Below are 18,217 nucleotides of genomic sequence, written 5' to 3' on the forward strand. Positions count from 1 at the left end.
CAGCTGTGCATTTGCAGTTTATAGGCAAGAGCTTGGGGATCTGGGGCCAGGGCCCTTGCCATCTTCCCTGTGGCACCCGGGCACAGAGACTGGCACACAGTAGGGCCTCCCCAGACAAGGTGGAGGGGGTGACTCTGTGCCACCTGTCAGGCCTCCATGAGGGGTTGGTAAATACTGACCTGGCCCTGCCTAATCATCCGACCCCCATGCCCAGCAGCCTCCCCTCGCTAGGCACACACTGGCCACACTGGCTGCCTTGCTGGCTCCAGGCTCACCTGGCCCATCCCTGTCTTAGGGCCTTTGCACTGGTTCCTTGCACCTGGAATGTTCTGCCCTGACTCTGCACGGCCGGGGCCTCCCTTCCCTGACTGCCCATCTACAGCATCGGTGAGGCCTGACAGCAGAGCTCCTCCATTCTGCCGCTGCATCTCCCTGTGTCCAGGGCCTGGCATGGAAGCCCTGCGGTGAGCAGGTGGTGTTGGCCTGAACGAATGCAGTGCATCTTAATCCCCAGCCAGAGGCACCTGCTCCTCAGCCCTGGGCAGCATCCTTCCTACTCTCACAGCAGGGTCCTCGTCATTCTAACACCATCCGCGTCCCTTCTTCAAGCCTGCCCCTGCGCGGGAGGGCACAGAGCCCCTTGGTACCGGGCATCGTATCTTCGCAGAGCTCTGCCCTGGGAAACCCCTCTGCAGATGTGGGTCAGTCCTGCTGTGGCCCCCATAATGGAGCACATAAATCCTCTGCCGGACCATCTGGCCCCATTGCACGGCTGCCCACTGCCCCCTAAATCCGGCTGATTTCTGACACTGTGAAGAAGAGAGTGAGCCCACCTCTGCAGGGGGCCTGCCAGGTGAGGAGCGCCATGCCAAGGACAGAGGCCTGGGTTCCTGTCCCAGCTCTGCCTCCGACTCAGGCCAGCCCCACCCTCCCTCAGGGCATGGGGCTGGCCTTTCCGACCCCAACCCCAGTGCTTGGCCCCCCAGGACTCCTTACACCCATGCTGGGCTCTAGCTTCCTCAGTTTCCCTGAATCTTGTTGCCCTTACCCCTCCTCGAGGGGAGGAAATGAGCCTAACATGTGGAGGGCAGAGATGAGCCCTGGGGGGTTGGGCCTTCTCCGCAGCTGTGGGACCTTGGGCAGGGCTCTCAACCTCTCTGACCCTCAGTTACTCATCTAGGAAGGAAAGATGGAAAATCCTTCACTGGGAGCAACAAGGCGGCTGTGTGTAAGGGACTGTCCTGGGGACGGGGTGTGGCTGTTCTGGAGAGCCAGCCTTCTAACTGATCACTTGGAGTGGACAGCTTTCTAAGATGTTTTACATGGTACCCTGCCTTGTGACATTCATTTGGCAAACACTGACTGTGTGCAGAGCCCTGTTCTGGGGGATTCAGCACTGGTCAGACTGGATGAAATTCTCTGCTCTCACTGTGCTGATATTCTCATGCAGGAAGACAGACCCCAAGAGAGGAATCAGTACACCACCCCTCCCACCCTGTATGTCCGACGGGGATATGTGTACAGAGAAGGATGGGAGGCAGGGTGGGGCAGGAAAGGGGTGCAGTGATGAACACAGAGGCCCGGATGAAGTGAGCTGAGCCCAGTAGCAGATGAATCCCAAGGGGCCACTGGAGGAGGGAGCAGGTGAGTCTGGGGGGAGGGGCTTCCGGAGGAGGGGGCCGGTGAGTCTGAGGGGAGGGGCTTCCGGAGGAGGGGGTGGGTGAGTCCCGAAGGGGCCGCCAGAGGAGGGGCGGGTGAGTCCTGGGAGGTCACTAGAGGAGCAGCCCTGCGGCTGTGCCTGGTGAGTTGGGAAGCATCCCAGTCACCAGTGGGAAGGAGCAGCTGGGGTGCGGGGCCTCGTGCACCCTCATCAGGACCTTGGCTTCTGCCATGAGGTGGATGGGAGCCCCTGGAGGGATGAATGGGGGCGTCTCCGGCACACCGCTGTGTGGAGAGGGGCAAGTGCAGGACCCCAGGGCATCCAGCCAGGCCCACGGGGCCTGGGGTGGAGGTGGGAGGGATTCTCAGATTCCCAGGCAGTCTAGAAGCAGACATGGAAGGAAGAGAACCCCTGAGGTGACAGAAGCATTGTGACCTTATGTTGAGCAGGGGAACATGGGGAATTCAGGGCTGGTGGTGCCCCTTGGCCATCCCAGGGGAGACACCAAGGGCTGGGAAATGGGCTTGGAGTTCAGGGGAGGCTCCAGGAGATGTGAACCTGGAAATGGCCAGATCAGAGGTGACACAGCCGCAGCACTGGGGAGGCCGCCAGGGCAGCCACGGTGGGAGGCGACAGGGGCTGGGACGGAGCCCGGGACTCTGCCACTGTTGGGGGTCAGGAGGTGAGCAGGACCGGCCAAGGAGACTGGGAAAGGGTGGGTGGGAGGTGGGAGGAGAGTCTGCATTAAGGGTGGAGGTGGTCCTTCGGGGGCTGTCTCAAGGAGGAGAGCGGGATCATCGGTGTCATGCGCTGACCCACAGGTAGGACAAGGACGGAGAGCCGCCTGGGCCTCGTGAACCCCAGGCATCCCCAAGGGCCTCGCTGGTGCTGGGCGCATAGTGGGGTTCCCCAGAGCCTCCGCTGCAGTCCCAAATGAGCCGCGGGCTTTCCTGGCCTTATCTGATCAACGGGAGAGGGAAGAGTGCTTGCCCTGGGTTACCCGGCAAGTTGAGGATCTGAACCCAGGCCCTGGCTTGGGGCTGTCCCCAGATGGGGCCAAGAATGTCCTTCCCCTGGGGAATTTGGGCACCTGGCCTCGGCTGCAGAGGTGACCCTGTCCCACCTGTGACCTGAGCCCTGGGTCTTGTCTAGGCTCTATGTGACTTCATACAGGGCCTCCCTTTTCCCAGCTGTGCCCCGGTGCCGCCAGGCTAGGCTGGTGACTGCGAACTGGCCTCCCGGAGCTAAATCTGGCCCACCAGCAGGTTGTATTTGGCCTGCACAAAGGTTTTTTTTTTTTTTTTTTAAACATTTGAGCCAACATTTAAAAATTGGGAGTTTACATTTTAAAATCCGTATTTTTGGCTTCTACTGAAAATTTTGGAAGATCTGGCAACGTCGGCCCACATTCCCACGTGGCAACAGTCAGCGGGGCTGGGAAGCAGCTGCCCCCTCTCCAGGCACCTTGGGGGTCCCCCATTCAGGAAGGGCACCATCCACATCTGAGCTTTCCCTATTATTGGGAGGCTGAGGCCAGGAGGGCAGAGTGACTTATTCAAGGTCACTCAGCCGGAAAGCCTCTCAGACAGGATCCAACTGCAGCCTTGGGGACTTGCATTGGGGGTGCTGTCATGACCCCACCCAGGGCCATGCCCCTGGCCCTGTGCTTCCTGCTCCTTCTTGACTTTTGTTCTCAGATAAACATTGGATCGAGTCATTCACACTAGTATAAATGAGGCTCAGTCCCAAGTCTGTGATAACCGGCGGTCCTAGAGACCTTCTACAGGAGCCTCTTGTTTGCTGACCAGTGAAGAGGAGGACCAGAGACTCACCCGTGGTCACTCAGCCAGGCAGGACAGCACAGGACAGGACTGAAACCCAGGGCCCTCCTGGGGCAGCAGCTTCCTCCCAGAAGTGGTTCATGGTGGAGCCCCAGGCATTGTCTCTCAAGAAACGGTCCGCAGGTTGGTGACTGGAAGCCAGGGATCTGCCTTGCTTCCCCAGAGCCACCCCCTCCAACAAGCATTCTGGGGACACAGGCTTGTCCAGGCCAGGAAGGTACGAGGCACACAGTGGGTGCTCAGATCAACAGACAAGCCCCTGTGAAGGGCTGGCATCACTATCTTTATCACCACCATCATCCCGGCGGCTGAATCCCTACCTTGGGCCAGGGTCCTTCCCCAGTTATCTCTCATGTCCCCATGGAGACACTGGGGGGAGTGTGACTTGAGCCAGGGCACAGCCCAACCAGGACTCTGCTGGACTCAGCCTTCCGGGCCTCAGTGCCTGGTTTATAGAATGAGCCTGACCCTAGGATCACTTTCTCAGGCTTGCTGTATCTGATCTGAGGCTGGAGCTGGGGGGCTCAGAGTTGGCACCCATCATGAGATACGATCCTGGGGGGCTGGCGGGGGAAGGTGGGGTGCAGCAGGAGTTAGGCCTGGAGACCGGGGCCTCCAAGGCCAGGTATGGTCCAGCCCCTCCTGCTGGGGCTGATGCCACCTCCCGCTTCAAGGAGTCAAGCTGGGCTCCTGGGTGGGGCCACTCTGGCCAGGCCCCAGGGTGCAGCCTTGCCCCCTGAACACACTGTTGGGCCCCAACAGGCCCTGAGGCCCCAAGAGATATGTGCAAGAAGCCCTGGGATGGAATCCTCCAGGGCCTGGGTGGCACCAGGACTCCCCCGGGGCCCAGCAGTCCCCAGAGGACGGTCTGCGTGGTAAGCGGAGCCAAGAGCAGCAGAGAAGTGGGGCTCGCAGCTCACCACCCCTGGAGGAGCAGGCAGGGAAACAATGCTTATTAGGTGCCTGTGGTCATGACTGACTTTTCACTGCTGGGGAAACTGAGGCATGATGAGGATGGGTGACCTGTCCAGAGTCACACAGAAGGCCACTGACCCTCGAGATGCACTTCCACCCAGAGCTGCCTGGCCCCAGCTGGCCATGCAGACCTACAGGGAAAGGGCTGGCAGGGCTTCAAATCACCAGAACTTCCCACCCACCGGCCTGTCCCTGGCCATCCCTGGACAGAGCAGGCCACCTGAGGGCCAGCAGCACACAGGTGGCAGAGGTGCAGAGGTGGAGGGCAAAGTGCCTGGGCCCAACCCGGCTCCTCCACCTCCCTCCTCCTCCGTGCACTGGGGACATAATGATGGCGCCGACCTCCTGGGGTTGCGCCCAAGCTGGGGGTCAGAAGCTGAGAACACTAGTCAATGCTCGGCGAGTATCACTCGGCGAGAGTCACCATGCTCACCCGGAATTCATCCTCAGAACAGCCCCCCTCCCGGCAGGAAAGCCTTCCTGGGTGGCTACAGGTTGGTATCCCACAAACCCATCCCACGGCCTCCGTCTCCATCCTGTGTTGGGAGAAGGTGGAACTGGGGCACGAGCAACATCCGGGCAGCCCACGAGGACCCTCCCTGGCCCAGGGGACACAGATGGTACAGGGCAGGAAAGGTCAGCACCAAGGTGGGGGTGCCAGCCCCTGGATGAGGTCCCATTTGCCCGACGCTCTGCACAGCTCCATCACCAGGACAGCCAAGGAAATCTCACCACATCTTTTGCCCATCCACCTGTCCATCTGTCTGAGGCCAGAGTGCATGTGTGGGCGGGGTATGAGGAAAAAGCTCTACAGCCCAAGCCCGGACGGACTACCTGTGTCACCCGGGACAAGTGGCAGCCCCTCACAACCTCAGTTTCCAACTCCATATAATTGGGGCAGCTATGAAAGCTGCATGACAGGCCTATGGGACAGTCTGCCTCATGTGGGGTTGTCTCAGGTTCAAAAATGTAAAAGGATAATCACGGGAAAGCCCGAGGTAAACCACCAAGGCTCTGCCGCAGTGGGGAGGGGATTATTATAATTGTTATCATTACTGTTCATGCATGTGCCTTCCGTACAGAAATAGTCTGCCTGCCCCAAAGCCAGAAATTTCACCTTAGAGATTCATTCTTTTGGCAATTAAGGTCTTTCCCGTTACAAATATTATAAATGGGGTGTGGGGAGGGAACTCGGAGCAGGTCAGCCAGGACCTGTGGGGAAGCGGCACATGGGGAGGGAAGAGACCTCTGGGGTTGAGACTCACCCGACCTGGAGACCTCCAAGGGGAGGCAGTCCGGCCTCCACGCTTGCCACTGCCCAAGCAAGGCCCACTAGTTCCCACGGCCTGGCCTGGCCCCACTCTGCTTGCAGCCTCAGTGGCCGCCTCCGAAGAAAGCTGGGAGCTCAGGGCTGGGTCCTTCTCCCCTGGGGCTGCAGCTCTTGTAAGGGCCTCCTGGGCTAGGCCTTGGCCTCGATCCACTGCAGAGGGCTCTGGGCTGCGGCCTCTGGGCACCCTGAAGGCCTCCAGGGTCCCAGGGTCCAGAACCCGCACAGTGACCTCATCCAGGAACCTGGAGAAGGGCAGTCTGGCCTCCCGCCAGCGGCCCAGGCGTGCCAGGGAGCCAGTGACAGCCCGGCTGCCTGTGTTCAGGGACTCTGGGGAGGAAGGCTGGGCTGGCGACACCCGGGCCATCTCCTGGCTGGACCGAGCTGCCCAGCTGTGGCAAGATGCTTTGCCCTTGGGGTTCCGACCTTGGCTGGGGCTTGGCATGTGGCTTCGAAGGTCCTGTCTGTGCGCTTCCTTGATGGGGGCTTCTGTCCCGGGCTCCAGGAGGGAGCTGTAGCCGTCCTGCCTGGGACAGGTAGGGTTAGAGCCCCGTGCCTGGGAGCTGGCCCCTGAGAGCATCCTCCTGAGTCAGTCCAAGGTCCGGGCTCCCCAAGAGCGCCGTCACCCACTCCTCTCCTCCCATGGGGCTGGGATCCCTGTGCCCTCTTGGGGGCTGTGCCTCCCGTCCTCACAGGCCAGGGCTGCCAGCCAGATGCCCGCCTGCCCATTGATCCAGTGGCAGGGCCTCTCGGCCTCCCACCCCCAAATCGATTCTCACTAAATGAGAGCTGAGCTTCAGGGCTTAGAAAGTGCTAGAGAGGGGAAGGTCGTGTCCTGGGCTCTGCCTGGGGAGGCAGCCCGCCCTGAGTGAGCTCCCATGGTGCACAGGGCCCTAGGCTGGGCCTCCCCCTCTCCTACTCTCACATCTCCTCTGCCAGGTGCGGTGCAGCATGGTGCAGGGGCACAGAGGACAGGCAGTGGACAGATGGCCACGGTGGCCACCATGATGGCGTGAGTGCTGGGCCTGAAGCAGGGCAAACTGGAACTGCAGCAAACCAGCAAATGGAAGGGGGTGGCAGAGGCTGCGGGCAGCCCACAGTCCTCCCATGTATCCTTATTACAGAGCCTTCATTTTCTTTTGAGATACAGGGTAGTTGGCTAAAAGACCACCTTTCCCAGGCCAGGAGGTAGCCAATGAACTATAAACAGAAGTTGGGTGTGACTGCTGGCAGAGCTCTGCAGAAAAGATCAGACAGCCAGCCTGTGTCTTTTTCCCATTCACCAACCTCCTGCTTCTTCTCTAGAACATGGAAGTGATGGCTGGAGCTGTGGCAGCCATTTTGCACCATGAGACAAACTTGTGGCAGCAGCCATATATAAAAGATGGAGGAGCAGAAAGACAAAAGGAATCCGGATATCTCATGACCACTGAATCATCATCACACCAGCCTTGCATCATCTGCCTCTGGTACTTTTTTTTTTTTTTTTTTTTTGAGATGGAGTTTCGCTCTTGTTGCCCAGGCTGGATTACAATGGCATGATCTCGGCTCACTGCAACTTCCGCCTCCCAGATTCAAGCAATTCTCCTGCCTCAGCTTCCAAAATAGTTGAGACTACAGGCACCTGCTACCATGCCTGGCTAATTTTTGTATTTTTAGTAGACACAGAGTTTCACCATGTTGGTCAGGCTAGTCTCGAACTCCTGACCTCAGGTGATCCGCCTGCCTTGGCCTCCCAAAGTGCTGGGATTACAGGCGTGAGCCACTGTGCCTGGCCTGCTTCTGGTACTTCTTTAACTTGAAAGAAAAATAACCTCTTGTCTTTAAGCTATGGTTATTTCATCTCTGTTGGTAGCAGCTATGTGCAATTCTCCAATGATATACAGGGTTAGGGTGAGAAAAAGCAGTTGTTAACGCTATGAGCAAGAGCCTTTGGCACATGGAGGCCTCGGGTGTAGTTAGGTGGGAGTGGGGTCAGGGAGATAAACTTAGAGAAGGGTTAGAGCCAGACCTGGACCCTCCATCATTTGTGTGAAGGGAGACACGCCTGCCCACTGCACCCCACACAGAGATCCTTCCTAGGATGCGGCTTTAGGCTGCTAGACTGAAGGAAGGCTTTCCAGGGGTGGCAGCCCAGGCCCTTGGCCTGGTAGGCATTACCACCATCCCTGGCCTGGCCTCTGGTGCTGCTTGGAGCGAGGCTGAGGCCCTGTGTGGCATGCTCATAGCTGTACATCTGGGCTCTGTCTGGATGCCTCCATCAGGTGCTGAGGACCCCTGCTTTTCTGAGCTCCGCCGGACACCTCTCTGAATGCCCAAAGCACCCCTGACTGAGTCTGCAAAACTCAGTGCGTGGCCTCACCATGGCCTCAGCCACCCAAGACAGGAACAGGGGCCGCTTCAACTCTTTCCTTCCCTCTTCCCTGTCCCCGCCCCTGGCTGCCAGGCCCTGGAGATTCAGCCTTTCTCAGGCCTGGCCACCTCCCTGCATCCTCACCATCACTTTGCTGGTACCAGACACTACCATGTCTCACTTGGACATCTGCGATCATCCCTTCCTGTGCCTCCTGAGTCGATGCGGATCCAGCCCGGCCTATCCCACAAACACGGCGAGTGTGACCTTTTAAAATCACAGACCAGGCCGGGTGCGGTGGCTCACGCCTGGAATCCCAGCACTTTGGGAGGCCGAGGCAGGCGGATCACCTGAGGTCAGGAGTTCGAGACTAGCCTAACCAACATGGTGAAACCCCATCTCTACTAAAAATACAAAAATTAGCTGGGTGTGGTGGCGCCTGCCTGTAGTCCCAGCTACTTGGGAGGCTGAAGCAGAAGAATCACTTGAACCCGGGAGGCAGAGGTTGCAGTGAGCTGAGATCACACCACTGCACTCCAGCCTGGGTGACAGGGCAAGACTCTATCTAAAAAATAAATACATAAATAAAGAAAAAAAAATAAAATCACAAGCCAGGTGACTAGACAACGTCACACCTTCATATACACTGCAAGGCCCTGACAATTGCTGGTGTCTTCTCTCTCTCTCTGCTACCCTCCCGCCCCGTGCTCCCCCCTGCCAAGGAACGTCTCTCAGGTCCTGAATGTGCTAAGCTCTGTCTGACCTCAGGGCCTTTGCACTTGCTTTCCCTTTGCCAGAAACACTCTCACTCTCTCCCTTCCCCTCCTTCCCATCATCTAATTCCCAGCTGACCTTCAGGGTCCCAGTTTCACAGCCTGTCCCCCTCTGTCCCTCAGATTAGATCAAGTACCCCTGCAGCAGCCCCTTATAGCCCTGGCCCCCAACTGTAACTAATGTTTGCAATTATTTATTATCTGTGTGTGTGTCCCCCCGTAGAATGTAACTTCCACTGTATCCCAGCTCTTTGCATAGGGCCTGGCACATAGCAGGTGCTCAATGCGTAGTTCTTGAATGACTGACTGAATGAATGGCATAGCAGGTTCAGGCTGTCAGTTCACAAACATCCCCAGCCTGGTGTGGGCCTACTGTGACTGGAAACAGGATGAGAATATAGGGGAGTGATCTCAGGCTCTCGGGAGGCCACAGTGTCCTCCTCCCACCCTATGGTCCCCGACAGTCGCCCCTCTACACCCGGACAGCCCTTCCCAGCAGCAGCCATTCAGCCCCTGCCCTATTACCAGTGGGAAAGAGACTTGGAGGCTGGCAGATCCAAGTTCAAATCCCTTCTCCAACACTCCAACAGGCCTGCGGGCAAGCCACATCCCCTCCTCATCTGTCAGGTGGGCGTGGGGCAGTACTCAGCCCATGGCAGTGCTGGGAAGTGGCATGAGCAAGGGACTTCAGTAGTCATTAGCACTGGGGCTCTGATGTGGCCGTTTCACTAGCACGCATGGTTGCAGGAGTGTTCTGGGGGCTCTGGCCAACCAGTCCTCTGAGCTGCTTCCAGAGTTTCAGGCCGCATCAGGCAAGTTTCCGTTGTCATAACAACCTGCTGGCTCTCAGGCGCCTGGGCCTGAGGCTCTAAGGATGCTGCTGGCTGCCGTGGGCTCACGGCCTGGGCCTGCTCACCTACCAGCAGCCTGGACAACCTCTCCTGGAGGGGCTTCCGGCTCCTGGCACCGCAGCCCCTGCCTCTTGACTCATCTGATTCAGTCCTGCTTCCCAAGCCCCTCCTGCGTGCCAAGCTCCGTGCTCGGCATGCGTCATCACCCCAAATCCCCACCCGCCTCTGTGCATCAGGACAGCCAAAGGCTCTATTTTCTGCTAAAAGAAGCTGGGTCTCAGAAAGGTGCAGTGACCCGTCGGAGGTCACATGGCTTGGGCATGTCAGGCCCAGGACAGAACCCCAAAGGTCAGGCACTCACACCCGTTTCCTCTCCAGATGCCCAAGCCCCTCTCCTGCTGCCTGGCACACACTGCCTCTGTGGTTGGAAAGCTGGCCCCTGCCAGCTCGGACAGAAGGGGCATGAGGCTGCCCACTGTCTGCTGGGATTGGAGCAGGAAGACCAGGCCACAGGATGTTGGGAGGACCCTGCCGAGTGGGCAGGCATGCCGGGCTTCTGCTGACAGTGCCAAATGTCACCTCGCTTCATTCTTACAGCAGGCCTGAAAGCTAGGAACAGCTACCCCGCTTCACGGAGGAGGGAACTGGGCTCTGAGGAGTGTCGGGTAAACCCCCATGGTGCGGGCATGCGCCAGGGGCTGCAGCATAGGCCAGCAGGGGTGTGGTCACCTTTACCAACCTTCCCCTCGTCCCAGCACAGAAGTTTATTTTTTTTCCTTTCTTTCTTTTTTCTCTTTTGTTTTTGAGACAGGTCTCGCTCTGCTGCCAGGCTAGAGTGCAGTGGCGCGATCTCGGCTCACTGCAACCTCTGACTCCCTGGTTTAAGCGATTCTCCTGCCTCAGCCTCCCAAGTAGCTGGGATTACAGGCATGCACCACCATGCCCAGCTAATTTTTGTATTTTTAGTAGAGATGGGGTTTCTCCATGTTGGCCAGGATGGTCTTGATCTCCTGACCTCGTGATCGGCCCACCTCGGCCTCCCAAAGTGCTGGGATTACAGGCGTGAGCCACCGCGCCCGGTCAGAAGTGTCTATTATTATCCCCCTTTTGCAGTTGAGGACACTGAGGCTCTGGGAATCTGCACACTTGTGCTCCTAATCACCTGCCCCGCTGTCCCTGGATTTTCCACGCTGGCCTCAGAATCTCCAAGGGCAGCCACGGTCTTGATGTCTCCCATTCCCCAGCACCCAAAACAGGTTGTGCCGTCAGCACATGAATTCTGCCCCAGTTCTCTTCCTCAGATAGGACATGTACACAGCTGTCCAGGTCTTCCAGGGAGATCCCTGGGCAAGGACGCCCCTGTAGGAACCCCGGCTGGCCGCTGACCTTTAGAAGGGGTCTCACTGCTTCTTCCTTATTTCCTGAGTGGGTCTTCCAGGGCAACGCGGGCCTGGAAAGGCCAAATAGCTGTTAGTTTGCGTTGGCTTTTCTCCCACCAAAGTCAAGGTGGGGTTAAGTCTCCCTGTCTGATCAGCCCCCTCCTGACCCTGCGCCTGCGTAGTATATGTCTCTGAAGCAGAGGGACATGGGGGTCTGTGAGCAAAACACTGGCATCCGGGAAATCAAGGCATGAGTGACCTGAAGCTTCACCCATTCAACCAACCATCCTTCACCATCCACCCCTGTGACCGCTCACCCATTTACAGGTGCCATCCACGCACCAACACATCCCTCTGTCTCTGTGTCCATCACCCGCTGATGGGCACTCATCTGTTCACTGGTCCTCTCACTCCCGTCTCCATCTGTCCGCCTGCCCATCCCTCCATGTCTGTCCATTCCTCTGTTACTTGTGTCTCGTATCCATGCATCCATTGCTTTGTATCCATTTGTGCACTGAGCTGCCTTCTCAGGCCTCTATCCACACATCCGTCAATATACACTCATCACCTATCCATGCACTCACTCTTCCAGTGTCCATTCATTCCTCTGTCCATCATTCATGGACATGTATTCAAGTATTCATCCACCCATCCCAGCATCCAGGCACTACCTGTATCCATTTATGTATCCATCCCTTCATGCATCCATCCAAAGATCCTCCCATCCATTCATCTACCAATCTTGCCTTGTGTATCAGAAGTCTCCCTCCCTCCACCCATGTATCATCCATTGATATTTTGTTCTATCAATCCAGTCCTGTATCCATATCAACTTTTCCATCTGTCCACCCATCCATCCCTATCTTGCTACTTACATCCATCAACCTCTCTTCCCATCCATTTATCCCTCTTTCTCTCTTTCTTTCTTTTCTTTTTCTTTTTCTTTCTTTCTTTCTCTCTCTCTCTTTCGTTTTTCTTCCTTTTTTTTTGTTTTTTTTGATGCCCAGGGGCTGGAGTGTAGTGGCATGATCTCGGCTCACTGCAACCTCACCTCTGCCTCCTGGGTTCAAGCAATTCTCCTGTCTCAGCCTCCCAAATGGCTGGAACTACAGGTGCACACCACCACACCCACCTAATTTTTTTTGTATTTTTATAGAGACGGGGTTTCACCATATTGGTCAGGCTGGTCTTGAACTCCTGACCTCAGGTGGTCCACTCACCTCGGCCTCCCAAAGTGCTGGGATTACAGGCGTGAGCCGCTGCGCCCAGCCTATCCCTCTAGGTTTCTACCCATCCATCCGCTGCTCTATCCTGCTAGTGCTTCCCTTCCATACAGTATCATCCACCCATGCATGCCCTTCAGCATGCCTGCGTTGCTTCTCCACCTCATGCACCTCTTAATCCCAGCATGCACCCACTGTGGGATGACCAGGCTTCCATGTCTGGCTTCCTCAGGCAAAGCCCAGGCCTGACCCATCTCCATCCCTGACTTGGGCTCAGGGCTTGCTGATTGAACCAATGACTGCAATTCCCCTGCTTGGCTCAGAGCTGGGCCCTGGCTGATCCCCACCCCAGGCAGACCACAGAGGCTGCTGTACTGTCCTCCAGACTCAAGGCCTGCTGAGGCAAGGGCCACTTTTGAGTTCCCTTCCTGGCTAGAGGGGAGAGAAGAGCCCCAGCAGCTCCTGACTCCTGCCGTACTGGCCAAGGTCCATGTCTCCCAGCAAACTGTGGACTCGTGGAGGGCAAGGTCTGTGTCAGACTCACCTAAGTGACCCCAATGAGCAGTGCAGAGTGGGTGCTTAGGTACAGCATGTTAGGTGAGTGTAGAATTCACACACTTAGTCATTCATCATTCATTCATTCATTCATTCATTCATTCATTCCTATAATGATTAAAGCAATAGAGACACCTCTGGCCAGCTTCTCCCACCACAGGCTACAATCTGATGCCTGTTCTCAGGCCACAGAAGTCACTCCCCTGACTGTAATGGGTGTTAAGCTTCTGATACGGAGCCCTAGAGAGGAGACAGTCAGTCAGCGGCAGAGGAGGAACCAGAACCCAGGGCTGCAGACCTCCGTCCAGGCCTCTCCACTAAGGCTAGCGACCAGCTCTGCGGCAGGAAGGGGAGTCAGAAGAGAACCATGCGGGGTGATTCTAGACCAACACGGCGAGTCCTAGGGTCACCCACCCATCTGTCCCAGGGATCCTTACCTCCCTTAGGGGGAGGAGCCACACCTCCCCACCGCCATGGCTTCCACACTCCAGCAGGACACAGCCTCTCTAAGTCTTGAGACTTGAACACTCTACACTCTCCCCATCACCTTCAGGCCTTGGGCCAGGCTCCTGTAACACACCTTGACACCTTCATCTGTTCAGCAACTACTCAGCCCTTGGGCCCCACCTCCTGGGACCCTGGGTAATGATTTGTGGACTGTGTCCAATAGCCATGGACTCATGAGCTTCAGTCAATCCCTCCCATCCATCCATCCATCCATCCATCCATCCATCCATCCATCCCTCCCTCCCTCCCTCCCTCCCTCCCTCCCATCCATCCATCCCATCCCATCCATCCATCCCTCCAATCCCTCCCATCCATCCCTCCTTCCCTCCCTCCCATCCATCCATCCCTCCCTCCCTCCCATCCATCCCTCCCTCCCTCCCTCCCATCCATCCATCCCTCCCTCCCTCCCATCCATCCATCCATCCATCCATCCATTCATCCATCCATCCACTCTTCAGCATCAGGAGTGCCTGCAGGAGTAGGGAAGCTCCTTCAAAGTGTTGCCGTGGAGATGATGCGTGGAAATGCTGATCCAGGGCCCAGTACATAGCAGGCGTTCCATAAATGGCAGCTATGTGGGCCAGACCCTGCGCCCAAGTCTTGGGAGAGTGGATGGAAGATCTTCCAGATTGCTTAGGGCTCATTTCCTCTCTCCAGCCCTGGGCTCTGACAGGTGTCCCCCTACTCCACCCCAGCCCATGGAAAACTCATCCTCCAGGCTGAGGTTCTAGGCAGCCCTCCCCTCCCCACTCAGCTCCCAGGTGCGAACAGCTCCAGGTTTTGACGACAAACAGAACGCGGAGCCTTGGAATCTATAAATATGAGACAAAAGCTGGGGAGGGCCCTTGGCGGCAGCGCAGCCACCCATCGCCCAGAGCCCGCGTGCTGAGCCCGGGCAGAGCCGCATCTGCCACAGTGCTTGCTTTTCCAAGCCGCCCTGATTATAGTGAGAGTCGGGAAAATTAAGGGTTTGCAGGATGCTGCTGGGCCCCTCGCTGCCGTCTCCCCGCCCTGTGTGTCACAGATGCCAGGCAGAGCCACCCCCAACGGCCAGTTGCCCCTGCTGGCAAGACCAAGCCCAGCCTGGCAGGGCTGCACACCGCAGTTAGGGGCTTCTGCCCACAGTCCTCGTGGGAGCCTGGCCCTGGGAGTAGTGGGGGTCTCTGCTGCTCTTGGCAGGCAGAGGAACTAGGGCCCAGAGAAGGAAAAGAACCTGTCCATGGCCTCCAGAGAGCCAGAGCACTGGGGCCTCCGACGGAGCCTGGCTGTGGAGACCCCGCCCCACCCATACCCCCAGGCCTGGACCCCCAGTCTGCACTGGTGGCCGACCTTGGCCATGCGGACTTTGCACGTGCAGTGCTCCCTATCCATCCGGCCCCGCTCCCGGGTGCCCACACTGCTCCCATTCTGCCGGCTCAGGAGACTCCAGCGCGTCGCCCACGCTGTTCCTGCCCCGAGGAAACCACATTGGGGATGGGGTGGGGCACAGACGAGGAAGGAAACACCTCTAAACCAAGCAGGAAGCGGAAACGCTGGGGCAGAAATTCCCATCCAACGTGCTGGGGCTCAGGGAGGGTGAGCGCGCCGGCTGAGACGCTCTGGGCGAGGCCCTGGCCTCCCTGAGCCTCAGTTTCCTCGCCTGTAAAGGGGCAGGAGGATAGTACCTGCCGCGAGGTACTGAATGGGATGGTGGTGTCCGAGGCTCGTGCGCGCCCACGCGCTGCAAAAGCTCAATGAGGCGGCCCCGGGTCCAGCCTCCTTCCGGCTCCCGGGCCTTTCTCCGGCCTCCCAAGCATGGGCTGGCCCTGCCCCCAGACGCAGGCGGGTCCAGGCCTGCCCGCACCCTCGCCACCCGCCCGGGACAGCGGCGGGTCCCCAGTCCTCCGGCCGCGCCCTGGGTCACCCGTCCCTCCTTTCCTTCCGCCGCAGGGGCGCGCGTGTCAGGGCGCAAGGACCCCGCGATAGGACCCGGGCGCTCCCGGCGGCGCGCGGAGGCTGGGCATCCCCGCCCCACCCGAGAGTGCCCAGTTTCCAGGAGACCCGGCCCGGCTCCTCCCGGGCCAGTGAAGCCTCCACGGCGGGGGCGCAGCGCGGAGGGGAGCAGGGCGGGGGGCCGGCCACCTCCCGCGCTGAGCAGGGACCGCCCCAGGCGTGGGTGGCGCCCGCCCCGCCTCCGCGCCCGCGCCCGCGCCCTGCCCTCCCGGCTCGCAGGTACTCACCGCCCGGCGCAGCCGGCCCGGCCGGCGACCGCCAGTCCACATGGCCCCAGGGCAGCCGCGCCGCTCACCGCCGCCGCCGCGCTCGGGTCCCACCGCCGCCGCCGCTACCGCCGCCCCCTCCCCTCCGAGGCCGAGCGCGCCGGGAGCCGGCGCGGCCGGGGCTCCCCCACCCCGCCCGGCTTCCCGCAGGGAGCGCCCGCCCCCCGCCCCCAGCCCGGCTCCCCGCCAGCCCCGGCCCCGCGCAGCCGCGGCTGAGCCCGCGCGTCCTCCCGGCAGCGCCCGGCCGGGGCGCAAGTGGTGGGCGCAGGGCCGGGCAGGGGCGCGGGGGTGCGGCGTGCGCGGGGGCCAGGCGAGGAATGGCAGAGGGGCAGGGAATGAATGAACCCGCGCCAGCTTGAATGGCTGAGCGCGTGAATGAATGAGTGCGGTAGAGCATGCGGGGCTGGGGGGGCGGGGGGAATGAATAAATGAGAGAACTAATGCACGGGCGCGAAGGTGAGTGACAGAGTGAATGGGCCCTTGAAACCCAGAGGCTGTCAGTAATGACCTGCCCAACCTTTTCATCTGTCCATCCATTCAATCCCTCAACATTTATTAGACACCTACTGTGTACCAACCAGCCCTGCTGTGGGCCCCAGGGGGTACGGTAGCGAGTGAAACCAAGCTCCTGCCCTCGCAGAGTCACATTTTACAGATGAGGAAACCCTGGCTCCCAAGGGTGCCTCCTGGCCAAGCTGCCCCTTACCCTGCCCTTGCTCTGCCCGAGCCCCCAGTCGGTGGCTTCCAGGGCCTGCCTTCTCCCCAAGGAGCTCTCAGGAAGGGAAGGTGGCTTCAGGAGGACCAGTGTTGCCCCCTGCCTATCCCTCCAGTCTGAAGCATCCCACCGACCTGCCCGGTAGAGCCCAGGCTGGCCAGTCCTACCCTGGTAAAGGTGCAGCGTGAACCCTCCTCTCTCCTCCCAGAGCGGGCAAGGGGCAGCCCTGAGGGTGCCAGCTACATGAGGGTCTTCCATCCCAGCCAGCCCAGCAGCAGCCAGCGTGGGAACCCGGGGAGGAGCACTGGCAGCCAGGGAGGGTCCTGCGTGGTGGAAACAGAGCTGGCAAAGCCCGTGTGCTTCGCTCATATCCTCCCTCGGGACCTATGGGCTCATGGTTCACACATGCTTATATCATTTCCAAGTACATGGCAGATTAGAAGATGCTGCGAATAAGTACCTTGTATATTTTTGTTTTTTAATTGTGGAAAACATGGAAAACATAAAATTCACCATTTTAACCACTTTTAAAGTGTACAGTTTGGGGACACTGAGTTCCCACTGTTGAGCTACCATCACCACCATCCTTATATGCTGTATGTTGTATGCTTTGCAGTTTCTATGCTCTCTCATTTAATCTGGGGAGTAGATTGCTACATTCAGGCAGTGTCAGTGCTGAGAAAAGGCACTGATAGCAAGGCAAGAGGGGAAACCCAGAAAAAAAGGAGACAAGAAAAAGAACCAGCAGCTGACTGGAGCCACTTAGTGTCAAGCAAAGTCCTGTCTCTGCTCCCTCTCAGGTCCCAGGGACATGATTGGGTAACCAATGGACAGAGGGAGGCGCCTCCAAGTGCACCCCACCACAGTCAAGACAAAATGAGAGGCGGCAGCTCAGGGCGGGGCTCTCCCAGTCCTTCGAAGCGTGGACAGACTTTACCCAAACCGTCACTGGTGTGCACCACGGGACCAGCCTCTTTGCTCAGGGGGCCTTAGTCTCCCCAGCAGGAGTAGGCACAGGCGTCCTGACCTCCACTCTGGCCTCTCAGGTTCAGACACCATTCAGGCAGCACACAGCAGTGGAGGCATCCTGTGAGAGGTAGTGAGGCCCAGCCTGCCAGCTCCAGTGTCCCTTCCCTCCCCAGTCCCTAAGGGGACAAACACCATTGGGGGATGTGGAACCTGGGGTACAGGCAGGGCTTTGCCCACATTGCCTCCTCCTGGGCTGCGGCCCTTCCCCAGAGGCTGGTCCTGCTCAGATGGTGCCAGAATGTTCACCGCCCGCCCTGGCACTGCTGCTGCCAACGCCACAGATGGCTGGGGAGGCGGGGGAGGGGCGGGTGGGGTGGGGGCGGCTCCTGCTTCAGCTCCAGCAGCTTGCAGGCTTCAGCTCAGGCCTGCCTGGGAAGGCCCCAGGAGAGCCCCTCCCCCATGCTGCACGCACCTCCCGTCCCCACCCTCCCTGCCCTCTCTTCTATCCTTCCCACTCCAGCCCCCTTAAGCTAGGAAGGCGGAGAGAAAGCAGGCATTGGTTGTGGGTCTGGGAGCATCCCTGCAATGCCCCTGTAGGGGAAGTGGTACTAGCCCCTTTTTGCAGATGGGGAAACTACAGTCAGTGCAGCAGAGCCTGGGGCATCAGGCAGGCTTCCTGGAGGAGGCAAGGTTTCAGCCGGGTTGGGAAGAAGGGATGAAAGTGGCAGGACTTCGAGGTGATGCCCTGGGGCCATGGAGGACCCTCTCCTCAGGCCCCTGCCCTCATTCAGACCTGTACGGACCACTCTGTTTGACATCGCCATCCCCATG

At 58.9% G+C, this 18,217-nt stretch overlaps 1 protein-coding gene across 3 annotated transcripts in view; it reads right to left on the reverse strand.

The window, feature by feature from the left end:
• BEGAIN (brain enriched guanylate kinase associated) overlaps positions 1-15,857 on the reverse strand; it is a 51,945-nt gene extending 36,088 nt beyond the window's left edge. For all 3 annotated transcript variants that reach the window (XM_057299787.1, XM_034938147.3, XM_034938144.3), the window contains exon 1: positions 15,664-15,857. In XM_057299787.1, the coding sequence (XP_057155770.1) occupies positions 15,664-15,705 (42 nt within the window). In that variant the 5' untranslated portion in view covers positions 15,706-15,857. The remainder of the gene's footprint in view (positions 1-15,663) is intronic.
• Between the last annotated feature and the right edge of the window lie 2,360 nt (positions 15,858-18,217).

Source organism: Pan paniscus, chromosome 15, assembly GCF_029289425.2.
Source record: "Pan paniscus chromosome 15, NHGRI_mPanPan1-v2.0_pri, whole genome shotgun sequence".
NCBI classification, from domain to species: Eukaryota; Metazoa; Chordata; class Mammalia; order Primates; family Hominidae; genus Pan; species Pan paniscus.